The sequence below is a fragment of the Labrus mixtus genome, chromosome 6 (assembly GCF_963584025.1).
Source record: "Labrus mixtus chromosome 6, fLabMix1.1, whole genome shotgun sequence".
NCBI classification, from domain to species: domain Eukaryota; kingdom Metazoa; phylum Chordata; class Actinopteri; order Labriformes; family Labridae; genus Labrus; species Labrus mixtus.
Window position 1 is genome coordinate 9,733,483 of NC_083617.1, and position 18,175 is coordinate 9,751,657.

At 40.3% G+C, this 18,175-nt stretch overlaps 3 protein-coding genes across 3 annotated transcripts in view; 1 reads left to right on the top strand and 2 right to left on the bottom strand.

Moving 5' to 3' along the window:
- The window catches only part of pcsk2 (proprotein convertase subtilisin/kexin type 2), a 29,707-nt gene extending 19,206 nt beyond the window's left edge, over window positions 1-10,501 (top strand). The window contains exons 10-12 of the mRNA XM_061039892.1: window positions 1,886-1,986; window positions 4,482-4,709; window positions 9,406-10,501. Coding sequence (XP_060895875.1) covers window positions 1,886-1,986; window positions 4,482-4,709; window positions 9,406-9,895 — 819 coding nt within the window. The 3' untranslated portion in view covers window positions 9,896-10,501. The remainder of the gene's footprint in view (window positions 1-1,885; window positions 1,987-4,481; window positions 4,710-9,405) is intronic.
- Window positions 1-18,175, bottom strand: part of gtpbp2a (GTP binding protein 2a) — a 432,981-nt gene that overhangs the window by 54,846 nt on the left and 359,960 nt on the right. The window lies entirely within an intron of this gene.
- The window catches only part of LOC132975382 (filensin), a 10,580-nt gene continuing 4,446 nt past the window's right edge, over window positions 12,042-18,175 (bottom strand). The window contains exons 5-8 of the mRNA XM_061039891.1: window positions 16,106-16,219; window positions 14,851-15,071; window positions 13,580-13,671; window positions 12,042-13,376 (exon numbers count right to left, since the gene is read on the bottom strand). Coding sequence (XP_060895874.1) covers window positions 12,370-13,376; window positions 13,580-13,671; window positions 14,851-15,071; window positions 16,106-16,219 — 1,434 coding nt within the window. The 3' untranslated portion in view covers window positions 12,042-12,369. The remainder of the gene's footprint in view (window positions 13,377-13,579; window positions 13,672-14,850; window positions 15,072-16,105; window positions 16,220-18,175) is intronic.

An 18,175-nucleotide genomic window follows, 5' to 3' on the forward strand; every position in this document is an offset into this window, starting at 1 on the left:
GTTTTGTATTTGAGTTTCCGTGTTTTATCCCTGTGTTGCTTGTTTCCCTTGTGTGTTAATGTTCCCTAGTGTTGCTGGTTTTTCCCTTGTGTGTTTCCTAGTTTTGTCTTCAGTGTTTTCTGTTTTATTTTGTAATTTATTATCCTCGTGTATCTCTGTGTTCTAGTGTGTTTTGTTAGAGTCTTGAGTTCTGTGTGTCTTTAGTGTTTCATGATTTAGGTTGTAGTTGTCCTCAGTGTTTCTTGTATTCCTGCCTCTGTGTGTTTCCCTGTGTGATTGCCCTGATTGTCCTCACCTGTGTCTTGTTAGTCTCACCTGTGTCTGATTACCCTATGTCTATTTAGTCTCTGTGTTTCGTCCCTTCCGTGTCTGTTGTGTGTTGTAAGTTGCTAGGGTTGTTTGTCGTATGTTGCAGTGTCAGTGTTTCCTAGTGTTTCTCAGTGCTTGTCAATTTTTTGATTTTCTCAGTTTGGACATTTTGATAGAAAGTTTTAGTTTTTGCCTTTTTGTTTAATTAAATATCTTTGGTTTCCGCACTTGGGTCCACCTCCCTTGTTTTACACACCGAACCGTGACAAGATGCATCCTTTTCTTATCTGTATTTTAAACTTGTAATGAGAGGATCATATTGATGTTGTCCTGTTTCTCATACAGCCTGAAACATGGTTGTATCGAACAAGTATCCCAGTCAATGCACTGATCAGAAACTCAGAAATCAGAAATGAGGTAAAATATCATGGAAGATAATCAATAATAATGATAGAGACAGAGCGATAAATAGATACTTAATTGATCCCGACAGAAATTAAAAGCATCCAATAGCAACTTATAAGACACATATGATGTGATATAGTTGTTATGCCTAATAACACCCATTCTTCCCCCTCCCATATGTATATATTAACTCAAAGAAAGATTTAAAAGAAACCCCTACATAGATGTAACGGCCTCCTTAACCAAAATAATTACACCAAGGCTCAAAATATGGAGACTGAAAACATATAAGGATGCCACACAGATTTGAAGATAAATAAGGAATCAAATAAACAAAAGGGGCTGCAGACCAAGCCAAAAAGAACAAAAGATGGGAAGGTGCCGAGCCAACCATTTAATTGGTCGTAGTGGCATCTTTCCCCGAAACTACCTTAAGAAGAAAAGACAAACCCAAAGAAACCAAAAGAAGGAAAATAGGAGTACCGGTGATCTCAAGCCCAAACTATACTAACAAAAACTTGCAATCTTGACAAAAAAAAGGCAGAAAAACTGGGGGACAAAAGCTCCTGACCACATCGCTGCCAAGAGTGTCTGCGCCAGAGTCTCTCCTACCCAGCTCCTCTAAAGACCACTTCTCCTCCCTGAAAACCCGTACAGTTAAAAGTAAGACCTAGCTTGTGGAGGGTGATATTAGTCAAAGCTAGCGAAATGTTAGCAATCTGTGTTTTGCCACCATAATGAGTATTGTTGGACTAGTAAAACATTTTCTTAACTGGGTTTTTTCCCTTTGAGATTGAGAGCCTCTGATTCAAGGAAGACTTGGTCAAGACAGACAGCAGCACTAACACAAAAGTTACACAAAGGGAAACAAAGCACAATTCACAAACACAAAAATGTACCTTAAAAGACTCTGTTGCACCACCAGCTAAAAACATCGACATCCTATAGGTCTTTCATTTTAGATTTAAAGACATTTAATGACACCAGTTCCTTGAGTTTCAAGTCATTCTACAGCACATATCTAATGACCCCCTTGAAAACGAGATGGTGCGTCTCAAGGGGTTATCCCTCCAATAAAAACTGTGAAATATGTAGTTCAGGGGAGGGTATTATTGTATTGATATTGAAGATGCATTTTTGTCCTGATCTTCCCTTATATTGTTCCTTTCAGGCTACCACAGACCTCTATGGGAACTGCACACTGCGTCACTCTGGGACATCAGCAGCAGCTCCAGAAGCAGCCGGTGTCTTCGCTCTGGCTATTGAGGCTAAGTATGTGCTCCACTCCCCCTTCTTTAAACCTGCAGTACCTCTGTCTGTACAAAACATAACAATGCTTCACATCTGACTCCTGCGATGGTCAGAGAGTTGAATTAGACCAGAAAAACATGCCTTTAACCATTACATTTTGATATCCTTTGACTTGACAGAAGAGTTTTTTTAGGCTATTCATTTATTAGCTGCTGAATATAACCCTGAGATTTTATATCCCTACTCTATGATGTCTTTGACCTCTTAAGTCAATATATTTTCTCATATCCTTCTATTCAAATTCTCCATCCTTTTCTGAACCCTTTAAAAGCACGGATCATTTCTCAACTTTTCACAGGATTGCTTATTTATTGCACAAGTCAAATGAAAAGTAAAGTACTCTGTTTAACACAAAGTACCGAATCTGTGGGCTTGGCCAACGACACACACCACGTGATAATAAGTTTAAAAATGCAGATTATATATTGTTTGGATGGGCTAGGTGAGTGCTTATGTTTGAGCTATCTCTGCGCCTAAAAGCATGCAGTGAAGAAAATGTGCTGAATGAAATACTCTACAATATGAAATTATCTCAACCTCCTGAAAATGTAAGTAGGTTAATGGTGTAAGCAAAGCATATGCAAATCTGTTGATTATGTATAATAACAGTTTTTTTCTATAATCCTTGTGAATTTTAGAAAAGCTTATTATGTGTAGATTAGAAAATAGCTAAAATACACTGCAGTTTAGTGAATCTGCCAAAGCATAATTAAACCAGTATGAAAATCTAAAACCCTGCGTATTACCATAATCCCAAAGGAGACTCTTCTTTCCCTTCAGATGCTTCATTTCTGACATTGAAGGTTTACAAGACACCACTGCCATTAAGTGACACCTGCTAGTGGAGCTGAGTAAAGATATGACTGTTTGCTTTGCACACACAATAATGATGTCGCTATTAGGAGGAGCGGATGCTTACCCTCTCCGGCAGCAAATAACCCACGAGGCTGTTAGGACGAGTGCGCGGGCCTTTTTACTGCCCAAACACACTCAAAACCATCCTACAGCAGGAGTGAATGAGTCAGCCTGAACAAAGCTGTCGCCACACACAGCCAAGGTTACTGAGGGAGACACAAACACGGGGATCTTTGTGCCTCAAAGAACAGACACTATGAGTGTTATATAATCCAAAACATGCAGAGATAAACCTTGTTCACAGAGATCTAACTGTTTGGACTTCATAAAGGAAGAATCCTTTTAGGTTAGAGGCAGAAATCTCTTCAAGAACTTCAAATTCCTGTTGCCTTCTTGGTGAAACGTTGAATATTTTTTACTTACACCAACACCTTGTGGGGAAATTTTATTACGTCCACAATTAAAGTTGTAACTTGACAAAGCTGATCAGGCCAGAACCTTATGGAATGGTGATGACTTTTCCAGTTATTAGTCACATCCTCCGCTGTACCAGCTGGGAAAACTGCCACAGCTTTTCTATATTTCAGACTATATGTTGGTGGCACAAATCATAAAAATCACCTAATGGTTCATTTGTATTCTTTTCTGAGCATGTTGTTGTTTTTAAATCCCTGAGGGAATTCTGGTTTTACACTCTGTTATAGAGATACACATATGCATAAACATGACATCTGGACATGCATTAATGGAGAGATGTCAGAGTGGGGCTGCTACACACTGCTACGCAGGGAACGCACCAAAGCGGTTGGTGGTTCGATACCTTGCTCAAGGGCAGTGACTTCCAGCTACCAGACCAACTTCAATATAATGGTCCACACCCGGACCTTAACATAAACTGAGCTACTGCTGCACCAACAGCGGGATAGTGCCCTTTGAGGTTTAAGGTGTCACTATTAAGAAAATATAAGATACAACTTTATTGATCCCCCATTTAGGGAAATGTAGTTGCAACAGCTCAAAGTTACGGACAAAATTCATCAAAATACAAGGGAAAAATGTACTGACAATAGATACTTAAATAACATAATAATTATAAATAAACACACTATGTACATCAGGGGTGGGCAACTGGCGGCCCGGGGGCAACATGCGGCCCCCATCAACCCTCAAGGTGGTCCTAAGGTCAATATTTATATATCAATTAATTGGAAACATGAAGAAAACATGACAAAATCTGCCACAAAATCATAAAACCCAGAAATATGTTCATAATAATATTTGATGACTGGTATTTGTCGAGTTAAACTTGAGACATAAATGATTGTAATCGATTTTGTATCCTACAATTTGGCCCTCCAACAGTGAAAATTAAATGAATGTGGCCCTTGCTGTGACCAAAGTTGCCCATCCCTGATGTACATCTTCACTTGTGGGATGATACAAAATTGCACAGGTTACAGACTTAGTGCAAGAGGCAGTCTAAATTGTCTTAATTTCTTTAATAATGATAAACACCACATTGGGAAGTAACTCTTACGTAGTTCATTCAAACCTGATATTTCCTGCTTAAATTTATGATGTAAACTTTCTGTCTCCCCCAGCCCAAACCTGTCCTGGAGAGACATGCAACACCTGTCAGTCCTGACCTCCAAGAGGAACCAGCTTCATGACGAGGTGCACCAGTGGAGGAGGAACGGCGTTGGCCTCGAGTTTAACCACCTGTTTGGCTATGGTGTGCTGGATGCCGGGGGGATGGTGAAAATGGCCAATGAATGGAAAACAGTGCCTGAGCGTTTCCACTGTGTAGCCGGTTCCATTCAGGATACCCAGTGAGTCACATTTTGGCTATACATTCTGCACACTTCATGTGCACTCTGCCTATTGGAAATTTCAAGCTGTCCCCACCGAGATGTTGAAAGGAAAACACTGCTGAGCCTAAGAGACACACTCATCTAATTACTGGGTAATTCCAATAAGGGTTAATTCAATAAAACATCTGCAATGGGAGTGTCCACTTCATAACCCTATCATATTCAGATTAGCTGCTCAGTCTGTCTGATGGTCCTGTACAAATAATGAAAGACTGTGATCCTGACAGGTGCTTTTTTGGTTCATGGGTATTATGGTAACTAACCATAGTAAAGTTGTTGAATGTTTTTTTTAAATAAATCTTGTGTTATTGTTTTTTAACTAGAAAATGAAAATGAAAATGGAATGGATTTATTTTCAGTTTACCCTTGAACATTTCTTACAATTCCACAACACTTTCGATGGTATAACTATTACTGTACATTGGATATTACTGAGCAAGTAAGAAGTTTAGTGTTAAAGTTTTCTGTTTAAATTGATTTGGCCTAATGCTTAACAGATGATATGCACTTAGTTGGATTTAGCCTTTAGCCTACTTTGCTGCTATTTGAGCTAATGTTACATGTCCTGTTTGCAGCTACAGTTCATGGTCGGTACCAACATGCATGATTTTGTGACAGTGCAGAATACAATCAGTCTAGCACACGATTTGCAGAAGTGTGCTGTGAACCCATTAAAAGCAAATTCTGCCGTTCAGTTAATTTCATAGCCTTGCTCAAATCAAAGTTTCATAAATATAAATACATGCATGATCCACATTTAGAGGGAAATCAAAGATACATCTTATTGATTTGGGAAATAGAAAATGCTTTGTCTGGTTGTTTGAAGTGGAGAATATGTTTTCTTTACTGATAGAGAAGCTGATTATTATTATTATTTTTGTATAAAATAAATTACACACAAAACAAGATGTAGCTGTAGCTTTAAGTCTTCTCATCTAGTCCTCCCCTCACCTACATTAACTATCTTCTTCTGGTCTTCTTCTCCATTAACAGCCCTGCTTTCAGTTTTCACTATACGCCTCTAGCCTCCATCCCCGTCTTTACTTTCCAACCCAACTTACTCTTCTTTTCTTTCCCCTGCCCCCCTCTGCTCACCCTAACAGGGTTTTGCTATCCATCCATCTATCATGTCCATAGGCTTCCCACTCCTGTGAGGGATGACTGTTGATTTCCCCCAGCATACCCTCTTGTTCCCTTAAATTAGACTGCCACAAATGGCCCAGCATGGCGGGCCCTGGAAACACTGTCAATTACCCTGACTGACAGCTAGGAAGGGATTCCAGGTTGAGGTGTTTCTGTGTGTGGATGTAAACTTGCAGCTTTCACCTGTGTTGTGGAAATGTCAACGCGTAGGTGTAGATAAAACAACAGGCTGTATATGGTTTGTCTCTTCAGGCTTTGCCACCATCATCCCCCCAGGATCCTTATTTTACTCTCCAATCAGTGCTCCACGGATGATGCAGTCACGACAGCATGGAGTGAAAGTAATCCCCTATGTGTCAGAGTGTGTGTGTGTGTGTGTCTCCCTTGAGTTAAGGCCAGATAAAAAAGGAACACCCCTTAAGATTTTATTTAAATGTCGAAGAGAGCTTGCCTCATAATATTTGGACAGTTGGCAAAAAATGCCGCCTTGTCATTGACATAATCAAAAAAATGGATGGTTTCCAAATGTGGGACTTTCAGCCAGGAGAGTATTATTTAAGTAACTCAACAGGCACACATTCATTTGGACTTATTTTAACCCAAACCATGATATTTTCCCCTTAACCTAACTACAAACAAAAGTCCTAGCAGGTCATTATTTTGCCCAAACCTTTGCTCACTTTGACCATCTGACCATTTTAACCAACTATCTTTGAATGATTTTTGCACACACACCCCCTTCCAAAAAAATTAGAAATGTTTGTTGTAAACTTCTATCTTGAAAATCTAACCAAATGTTTTTTTGTTTATTGCTGTTGACTGTTGTAGTTTAATTATCTAACCAGGTGTAGCATTTTTTAATGAAGAAAACTTGATGGCTGAGGCCTGCATATGCTGCACTGACCCTGGAGATGTACCCAGATCATCATATTTTGAAGCACAAGGCCAACAACATTTATATTGGATAAAGAAAGGGGGTAGGAACGTGTTTGCTTGAATGGGACATCAAACAGACCAATTTGCAGAAAGCGACATCAGCACTCTGCTCAGCCATGAACAAAATATCAATATCTAAACAAATACCATATAAAGCAGTATTTATGATAATAGAGATAGCATCTCTTTTTTTTCAAGCTATCTCTTAGCTGTGTTAATAGCTGTGCGATATTATTCATCAGTTCATTGTTTTCACAGCTGCACTGCAGGGCTTGTGCTGCCTCTATTGTGGTTGAGATATAATTACAACAAGCCCACCTCTGATGAAAGTGTATCACCAGAGAGAGGCAATAAACACCGACATAGCCACAGCCCCGCAAACGCACCGCTCAGCATTGATCTGATGGCTGCTCTGGCTGGCTGTGGCTTACTTCGCTGGAGGAGAACCTCTCATTACCAGTGGAGCTGGCATGCATTGGCCCCTGTGAGCTGTGGGGTTGTTTTAATCTCCCCTGGTGCTGCCCTTCAGTGGCATCCCTCTGCCTGCTCTATGACCCACTGTGGTAATTACTCACACTCTTTATCGGATGGGAGCTGTGCTCCTGCTGCGCACAAATTCACTTTATGGTCCAAAGTAAAACTCCTAGACTTATACTCACAGAGATCAATTACAATAAAAACATGCTGTAAGTTGGAAAATAGTTCAATAATTAATTACGTGCAAATAAAAACTCACAGATTTAGCTAAACTCACAGAGATAAAGTTTAAAAATGTATTAAAGTTAGGACTTAACTTTGTTTTACTTTATTACATTTCTCCACCCTTGATCTATACCGCCTATGCCGTTCGGGGTCTCAGGGGCTGGAGCCGATCCCAGCTGTTGTTGGGCGAGAGGCGGGGTACACCCTGTACTGGTCACCAGTCAATCACAGGACTGCCATACAGACCTTTGGGCTGTGGGTGGTAGCTGAAGTACGAGGGGGTACTGAGAGAACATGCAAACTCCACACAGAAAGGCTGTGTATGATGGGGATTCAAACCAGGCACCCTCTGCATGTGAGGCGACACAGCATTAATTAACCACACTGCAGTCCCTTATATGTAACACATAGTATTTTGTTTCATCGAAATTTAAAACTCATTATTGTACTTTTGAAGATGGAATACATTTGAAGAGCCATGTTGTTAGAGTTTAATATTTGGTTATGTCAGATTTCTCACCGAGCATTTCAGGGTGTAACTCCCTGTAAAACACCCCGCTGTGAACTGTTCTGTTTTTCTGGGAAGAGTAATTCGTTTCATCAGCGCTAAGAAGCTCACCGCTGCACTCGCCTGGCTGTGCTCATCATAATGCTCCATTAATCATTTTTCAAACCGAGCGCTGTTCCACACGTCTCTCTCGTCTCTCTCACTCCAGTTTCTGGTTCTTGTCCTCGTTTCCCTCTCTATGCCCCCATTTCCCACCGTGTGCAGTTCAAGCTTCAAACTCACACACTGTTATTAAGCCTCCTCATATAGCCTTTGGCCACCACCCCTGTCCTGCTGTGTTCCCACTCGTTCCCTCCATCAGTCAAAGAGATGGGAATGACGGTGTGCCGTTCCATCCACAAAGCAGTAACAATACCAAGACCGTCTTGCTTTTACTCTCTGTTCTGAACAAATCCAGTCGGGTCAATAGAAAAAAAAAGAATACGTTCATTATGAAATGGACAAATAATTCTCCTCTAGTTTTAACAAAAGGCCTCAGATTAATTTCTAATAAACAATTCCCTGCAGGTTGACAGTATAATCCACATAGCAGGCTGTAGTTTTACTGTCTATGTTTAAATACTCATGATAATACTTGCTTTTTCCCATTGATTTCCATTTTCATCGCACAAAAGTGCTAAGAAGTTGCCGTTTTAGCCACTCAGATTTGCTCTGTTCTGTAATTCTGTTGGATGCTAACCTGTGTAGATGCTTACCTGGGTCCTAAAAACTTCCAACAAGATTGTGTGACACTTTTTTGATATTCTATAGTTTCATTAGATGATTGACAACTAGTTATTCGTTGCATTTACATTGAAAACCATGATTAGCATCAGCCCGTGTGTTATTTGGCTCTCACTGAAGACAAACTGGTCGTAAAGAAAGGCTCTGTATGATCAACAGCTGGTAGCAAGAAATGAAGGCCTATGTGTAGCGTGTGTGGCTCCAAATAGCAGAGGATTTTATTTTCATTCCCACCACTAGACATAAATTACACAGTAAAGCGCCAAGATATGACAATCATCACTGCTTTTGTGCGATAAGGGAGCAGGTTCAAAAGGAGCCTTGATTTGCCGAAGGAAAAAATAGGTCAAGTACTGTATTTACTTGGATATTCAAAAGAGAGCTGGGCTGAAATTCACTGGGAGAAAGAAAAAAGTTATTACATCTGCCATTTGAAGTTTAACCACAGGGAAGCAATCAAAATGCGGTCTTCTTTCCTCCAGTTAATGGAGTTTTGGACGTTTTAAACACTAATATTTGGCTTTTCCATGTCTCTCTGCTGAACAGTTTTTAACAGTTCAACCTGTTTCTCTCTCTCTCCAGTAAAATCCAGTCTGGAAACAGGCTGGTGCTAGCCATCAACACTGAAGCCTGCCAGGGGAAGGACAACTTTGTCCGCTACCTGGAGCACGTGCAGGCGGTAGTCACCGTCAACGCCAGCCGCCGTGGCGATCTTAACATCAACATGACCTCTCCCATGGGCACAAAGTCCATCCTGCTGAGCCGAAGACCCCGCGACGACGACTCCAAGGTGGGCTTCGACAAGTGGCCCTTCATGACCACCCACACCTGGGGTGAGGACCCCCGCGGGACCTGGGTCCTGGAGGTGGGCTTTCAGGGGGAGGAGCCACAGCGCGGGGTCCTGAAGGAGTGGACTCTCATGCTGCACGGAACACAAAGTGCCCCTTATATAGACCAGATAGTGCGTGATTATCAGTCCAAACTGGCAATGTCTAAAAAGGAGGAGCTGGAGGAGGAGCTGGATGAAGCTGTAGAGAGAAGTCTGAAGAGCTTGCTGAGTAAAAACAACTAAAAAAAAACAAAAAAAAAACCCATCTGCATGTTGTCAAATCTTTCTCTTTCTCCCTCTGCAATCTTGCTCAAATCTGTCTCTAAATCTCACACGCATCACCTCAGTTCTTCTCACTCGATGGTTATCCTCCTTTTCTTCTACCTCTTATCCCCTCCTCACTCCGCTTTTTGTTCTCAAGTGTTTCAATTAGCCCCCAACCTTTGATGAACGTGTGTGTAATGGAACCATCATTCAAGTGTAACTTTTAATAACTGTTCTAGAGAAATGAAACTATCTCACCATGAATTTTGACACTCCACAGAACTGTACAAAAACGGAACACGGTCCACTCTTTCATGCTCTTGCTTTGACTGCCCTGCACCTCTCTTCTGCCGACTGTTGTACAGTTTGTGACTGTAAAGGATTTTCTGTGTCATTCTACTTAAAGTTTATTATCTTGCAAACAGAGCAGTGATACTTCTTTCTGATGATATTTTTATGTGACACGCACTGTTTATATAAACTAAGAAAGGAAATATGTATTTTATTTTGCAGCCTGTGGTCCTCGGTTCATCTTTCATAATCTTTGACGTATACTATAATAAATCTATTCAGCTCTTTATTAAAGCACTTGAGTGATTTACAACACACTACCCAACCCAACATGCATGTTATTGAGATTCCATTTTCAGATTAATTTTTGGACCCTTTATAGTCCCATTAGAGAAAGAGGACAGTGGATGGAGTCGGAAATCAGGGCAAGAGAGAGAGAGAGAGAGAGAGAGAGAGAGAGAGAGAGAGAGAGAGAGAGAGAGAGAGAGAGAGAGAGGTGATTCCTACATATTTGATGGATAAAAACATCTCAGACAAAAACAATGCTTAAGACCAAAGACGGAGCATTTGGTGGAAAAAACAACAACAACAACAACAACATATAAGCATATATTTTTCAAAGTAGCTCATAAACTGAACAGTAACAGACTGGGTTTTCAGTCTTTCCACAGGTTTTTTGTGCTGTCCATTCAAGGAAAATTGCCCTGTGAAGAGTGGAGCTACTATGGCCAAGGTAACTTTTCAGATTTGTATTTTTGTCGAGGTTGCAACATATAACATCAATAAATCATCCCAATCATCACATATCTGACATCTAATCTGGAAGTTTTTTTTTTCTCTTCCTAAATCTGCACTTCACGTCAAAGGAGCGTTTCAACGTCTTTCAGCTCAGTATTTTGGTTTACCAGCCTGCAACTCAAATAATTTCATTCACTTTCATTGCACTTGTCAGATTATTTTTCCAATGATAGCAGTCCGTTTTTGTAGGCCAGAAAATATTGAAAATTAACGAAAGCATGAACCCAGTGGAGTATTTAGCCAGACAAGACATAGCTACAGTAGTTGGCAAACATTTTAAGCTTACTAAAGCCAGATGTAGAGCTCAAAGTAGAGGTAAATATTAGTTATATCCAAATAAAGGCTGATGTTTCTTTGCACAAGTGTATGTCTAAATTTTCAGCTTGCCATGTAAACTTCATAGGTAATGTCAGGACGATGTTGTTACAGCTCATGTCTGCTGCCCCCAAGTGGTCATTAAGAGTTATTGTAGGTTTCAGAGCAGAAAAGGAGATCTTACCCGAATATCACAAAGACAGAGGGAGCTGAGTGAAAAATATTTGTTAGCAAAATGCTTTAATAGAAATGATGATTAACTTTCTGGCACATTGGACAACTATTTATCTCAATTATCCTGATTCAGCAGGGTGTCTCAGAGTTCCACTTAACACTTTCCCTCGTTCTCTCTCTGTATTATTTCCTGTCTGAGATCATCAATGCCTTTTTCTACCTCCTCTTATCCTGCCAGAAATAGATTACATATTGTTGAATGAGCCAAAAGTCTAGTGGCCTTTTAAAAGTAAAGTATGGAACTTTTAAGTCTAGAGAACATACAAACGAGTAAATGGTTGTATTACCTTTCCTGTCATATGCTTGTGTTGTGCTTAGTACATTACTTACTAAAAGCAAACAGAACATCAATTGATCTTTGAATCACTTTTTTATTATTCAATATATCAAAGAAAATTAATACACAGCAAAATTGTGCTGAGGGCAGGCAGTGGCATCCAATTAAACAAATGGGCTCAAAGGGGAAAGTTGGAGTTCTAAGACAGAGTTCAGAAGGGTGGCACAACTTACTCTTTATTTATTTTCTTGTGAATTTTATGGGTGGAGCTTCAGTTTTATTTTTTCCAAGTTTTCAGACAGTAAAGGACTCTCATGCGCGTAAGTATTAAGTCGGACAACAACAGCAGTATTTCTGGAACCAGCCAAATGTGTTCTGGACGCAAGACCAGAGATCGCAAGCTTTAGGAAGAGGAGTGTGTATCAGAGCAGGAATGTGAATGTTGATCTTGGTACAGAAGGTTCAGGAACAGTTGTATTTTTGTAGCCTGATACCAACATCAGGATTGTCCCGGACCATTTAGGACCCTGGTGGAGTTTCAATGCTTCTTCTTGCTGGACTTCTCTATCATGGTCTCCACCACCATGGAAGTCTCCTCATAACCTTTCATTTTGTGCCCGTTGGAGAACTTCTCCACAGACTCCACCACCTCCACCTTCTCATAGCTCATGGCATCAGGGGTGTAGCTACTAGAACTGGTGCTGGTGCTAGTACTTGAACTGGAGCTGGAGCTGGTACTGGCACCTCTAGGTGCAGGCTTTGGAGTTGGCCCACTTGGGCCATTGTCGTCCTTGTCTTTCTTGGGTTGATTAGCAGCCGGGGTGGGATCTTTGGGGGTGGAGCCTGGGCCAGAGGGTCGAGGGACTGGGCTTGGATCTTTGGGGCGAGGTTGAGGATCTACATTCTTGTGCTTCCCTTTACCTCCATTGTCTTTACCCTTTCCTCCCTTATTATCATCCTTTCCTTCTCCGCCCTTAGAAGGATCGGTGGGGGTAAGGGGCCTTGGGTCTACAATTGGCTGAGGAGGTGTGGGAGAGGGAGTTCTGTGTCCAAAAGGGTCGTATGGAGGCATCATTCCATCTATGATTGTGACAATGACATGTCCGGCCGATGGCGTGGAAGTGTAGAAGCAGGGATCTGGGTAGCTGCCGTCACCGGTGACAAGAACGTAACGACCCTTGGTGTAGAAGTCAGCAATTGGCTCTGGCTTCTTGTACTTCCTCATTCTGTCTCTGACGATATTACAAAGAGTGTCGAAGGCCTTGCTGATCTGAGCTCCATCTGGGACGTCCTGTGGAGAAACCCCGGTGAGAACTGGTCTGTACTCGGTTCTCGTCACCTTCTCCTCCTGCACCTGCACCTCCTCAGATGGGATCCCCTTTGTGTCTTCATCCAGAGCCTCTCCAGATGTTCCGCCATTCTTTTCCTCCTGGCCGCTGTCAATCACGTCTTTTGGGGACAGCTCTTTCTTCTTAAAGACCTTCTTGGCCAGAATCTTCTGGCGGGGCTTGATGCTTGTGATATCTTGAATTGCCAGGGTGATATCTGCACAAACATAATGTCATCAGTCAACGAGCTAAAACTTAAGAATAAACATAACAGTAATATACACCAAAACCCAAATGGTATGCGATGCTAAGACAAAAACAACATCACAAGATATCACAGAGAGTGCCAATACTTGTCTCATTTGCAACTGATTGCACCCAAAGTAATTTCTCATTTTGATGTGCTTATAGTGACCTTACCTCTCCCCCTGCTGGATGCAGTGGGTGTGTGAGTGTAGCGGTAATTAGTCGTGAGCAGTGTTATGGGAGTGCCAATTATCGCTGAATTCAACCTGCAGGGAAGAGAGCAGTGAAATGTCAAACATCCAACTGAGCAGCTTTGCTATGCGAGAAGTCTGGGAGAGAAGTCTTTAAAAAAAATAATAATAATAATTAAAAGACAAGAAAGCAACACGTAACATTAAATAGTGAAAACATAAATCTTACCTGACAGAAAAAAACAACATCACTTTGCTGGTTTTGCAAGTGCAATAGAGATACATTTGTTGTCACATAGCACCATCTGCTGGATGGTACTGGATTGTACAGTATGTAAACTTTTTATGTCCATAAAGGGGACCTCATCTCTGGCTAACAGTCAATTTAAATAATATGGAGGTAATGTGTTTATAATGAAACTTTACCATGCCATTTTTGTAATTAAATATTGACATTCTTAAGAGCAAAATTGATTGAAATGTTACTGTTTATAAGATGAACACTGCTTTTAAGGAGGTTCAATGATGACCCTCTTGTACCCCTTTTGTAAACAGTAAAGGCCGTTAAACATCATTTATATCACCATGTCAGAAGATAAACAAAACACAAATAAGAAAAATAATATTTGTAGAGCATTTAAAGACATTTGGGTAGCTAGTCAAATATTTTACATGGTTACATTTTCACTGACCCCCCCAATAACATGCCTATAAGCCCCAGTAAGTTTTTCCTGAGCTTTATAGGCCATGCATGCTACACGGGATTTGACTTTGTTGAACTGATCTCTGTATATGTAAGAAAACTATAACATTACATATTAACAATAAACACAAAATCAGCAAAGCCTTATATGTACGAGACTAAATAAGACAACAGTGCAGTGGTGGGTAGTGCAAAAATGCTGCGATAAAAATTAAAGGTGTGCATAAATTATATATGATGTTGATATCAGATGAGGAGGATAATAATCTCCAGGGCAGAGTTTACCTCTGAAGTTGCAGCTTTGCATTGTGTCCTTTTTTTCTACTCTTTAAGTCATTAATCCTAACAGTAGTTGTGTTTTATGTACTGCTTGTTCTTTAATGACTGGGGGTCAAAATGACTGTTTCTAAGCAATCATTTCAGCCTTCAGAGGAGCACTGTTTTCCATACTTTTCTCTGACACCTAATCTGTTTATCTTAACCTCAGTCAGGCTTTGTATGCCCAGCCATGTCAGCGCATCTTTATGTGTAACTACACAGAGGCAACCTACCTGTTATCTTCGTTCTCGATGATCCTCTTGTACCTCTCCAGCTCATTCTCAAGAGATGTCTGGTACATTGCCAGGTGACGGCATTCACTGGTGAACTTCTCGAGTGACCTCTCAGCTTCCTCGATTTCCTTACGCAGAGATTCAATCTTCTCATTGTACATCTGGATCTCATCGTCGTAACTCTCCTGTGTACCTTTGATGGCTTGCTCCAACATTGTGGTCTGAAGGAGGGTATGAACAGACAAGAAATAATTATTAGGAATTTGTGGTAAAATGAAATACAAACACCCTTAGGGAGTTAACAGTTATGATACATAACATGGTCTCAGTGCGTATTACTCATGACAGTGAAAGGAAAAAAGAAGTGGGCAAGGCTGACATCTAATGGTTCTTTTGCAGCATCTGCCATTTTGAAAATCTGAAGCTGCAACATAAAGGCCAATTCAATTCCATGCTCTGTCAGATGACATAAATATTAATTAATACATAAAGACAAAGTGCAATGACCAGTGGCTATTCTAGAGTCTGTTGGGGCCCGAGGCAAAATTCAATATGGGGGCCCTCCAACCAGCGTTCGGCAGAGTGAGTGCTCCCTTCAGGAGGTTTGCTATTGTCTTTGCAAAATGTGCACATTTTCAAACGCTGCCTGGGGCCCCGAGCAGTTGCCTGCCTTGCCTGATGACAAGCAGCACCTCTGGCAATGACAAAAGCAAACATTTCTCTCCCTTGGAGGGATATTCTTAAAAACAAAACAAAAACATGCAAGCCTAACCCTAGAGACATTTTTATCACCTGACACAGAAAATGATTGATGGATATTTGACTGAATAAAAATATAGGTGAAAGAATATGATTAAATAATAAAATTTCCTTATTTTGAATTTTAATCATGGTATCATTATGTATCTATATCATTATATTTTTTGTCTATGTGAGTCTCTGTAAAAAAACTATAATTTTTTTACAGGATCCAGCCATGTGAATATATTTTTTTTTTTCTTTATGATATTTAATAGTCAATTCATTATATATTTTTGTTTGGACAGTTTTTCTGAGAAAAAGGGCAATGAGAAAACATTACATGTGCATTGGGTTCCGTGTAGAAATACTCTTTTTTTAGTGAATTTCACAACGTAAGTATGAGATGGCCTTAGAGGTGTTGTGTCATTTCAAGTGGAAATCCATTTAGCCTTGACAGAAACATTGTCTGAAATGGCACGAGGTCACCTTCTATCGCCGTGTTCATGTCACCCACCTCTGTCTGGAGGCGTTGTTTCTGAGCCTGCAGCTGACAGAGGGCGCTCTTGAACTCCTCGAGCTGACTCTTTAGCCCCGGCACTTTCCTCTGGGCCAGCAGCTTCTCCTGCTCCTGTAAACATCAAGCAGAAACCAATAAGAACATGCAGAGGACCACAGTTTATACTTGACAGCATGGCATAAGCATAAGTGTGCCCTACTCAGAAACATAATCACTCACATAATGTAGAGGAATATGAAGTGGCATGAATATGTGTGGTTCTCCTGAGTTTCAAACATATACTGTATGTAGTTATCAAATATTTTTGGACGCAGAGGCTTGTCTTAAAATTACCATCTTCAATTTGAACTTTTTAATGTTGAGGTCCAAACATGGCCCCTCTATTCTCATTCTCATTCTCTATGAAAACAATGATTATTAAATGAATAGTTACACCGGTGTGAGACTCAAGGCAGACGATCTTAACTGAGATATGGCTATTTTATGGAATACACGCAGACACAAAAATCTCTCATAAAAGCTACAATACCGCATAAAAAGCTAGAAATTGGTTTCAGGTTTGCTTAAATATTAAGTTGTCATCAAAATATTCCTAGGTTTATGGTGTTTAATTCAAACGTTGATCTTACCTAGTCTAATCGAGACAGATTGCGAGTCCAGCCTGCAACACGCTAAGTTACATGCATGCTAGATTTTCATGTCTATTAAAAAGAAAGAATCTAAATCGTTTATTTGGACACAAACTACCTCACTTACCAACTCTGATGAGGGCCAGTAGCTGAATATGTTTAATTTTTATGATTAAAGGATTTTACACTGACACTGTTTCTCCCCTTGTCCACCTTTTTCTTGTTTTAATTTAATTTTTGCACAAAGCCAGCCCAAAACATTTGCTCACTTAATTCTCAATTAGACAGTGTCAACAGCCAGAGCAGCTTTACCTCTGAGAAGTGGTTTTAAAACTAGCACTGACATTGTCTACACATGTTCAAGTGGCTGTGGTCATAGTCCCTCACACATTATCATGCTCATCCATTCTTCGAGGCTTTTCTTTCACGTGTCCTCACATGCTCAAACAGACGCTACATGTGTCTGCAGGATGGATGATGGTCTTTCACACGTGCATACACACATGTTAAGCGTAAAGCACGGACACCTGCAGGTGCAGGAAACTAAATTGACATAATTTCCTGCAATTTTCTCCATTTTGCAATGGAAGGGAAACTCAAGTTCTGGTGATATGTTGTACAACTGTAATCCAGGTTATAAATTGTATGTATTCACTGTCTCTTAAATCATTATCATGTAAAATCCTCCATGATCATGAAAGGGAGAATGTGCAACTTTTTGGACAGGATATAATCTGGAGAATGGGAGAAGGAGGGGGTGGTGATTTTTATTCCCAGTGATAGGTACACAACCGCATAGACTGTATGCACGCAACCGTTGCAATCTCTGTACACGTAAACTTTCAGGAGATGGATACAAACAGCATGGATACGTGGATGAAAACAGCTTTAGAAAACCGCTAATGTTAGCATTCAACCGCTTTCTGGCTTACAAAGCAAGTAAGCTAGCCTTGCATAAACTAGAAATGTATGCATTGTCTACTGTATTATATAACACTACCAAATGTTAATAGGCTTTAAGATTGAATGAACTTCCTAGCTAACTAGTTAAATAGAAAATGCTTCAAGAAAGTTGCAAACACAAGAAGAAAATTATACATTTCTAGCTAACATAATGCTAGCCAGGAAGTTGTGCATTTTCTTTATTCTTGTTTAACACTTCCACTGGTTACTATTTATACTTCAGCCAGTTCCCTACCAATTTGTATATAAGCTAGTACGTTTATGGAAGCTAACTTTGGATGGCGTCTTATCGTATTAAAAAGGGGATCAATAGGTCAGCTAGAATTTTGTTGCCTGTTGATTTTTACAACTTAAAACCTGGAATACAGCAGGATGACATTATAACACAGTTTAAATGGCAGCGCTGTGAATATTTTCAATTGGATACAGAGGCCAGCAACCTCATCATTTAGAGACATGAAGGAGCATTATCTTC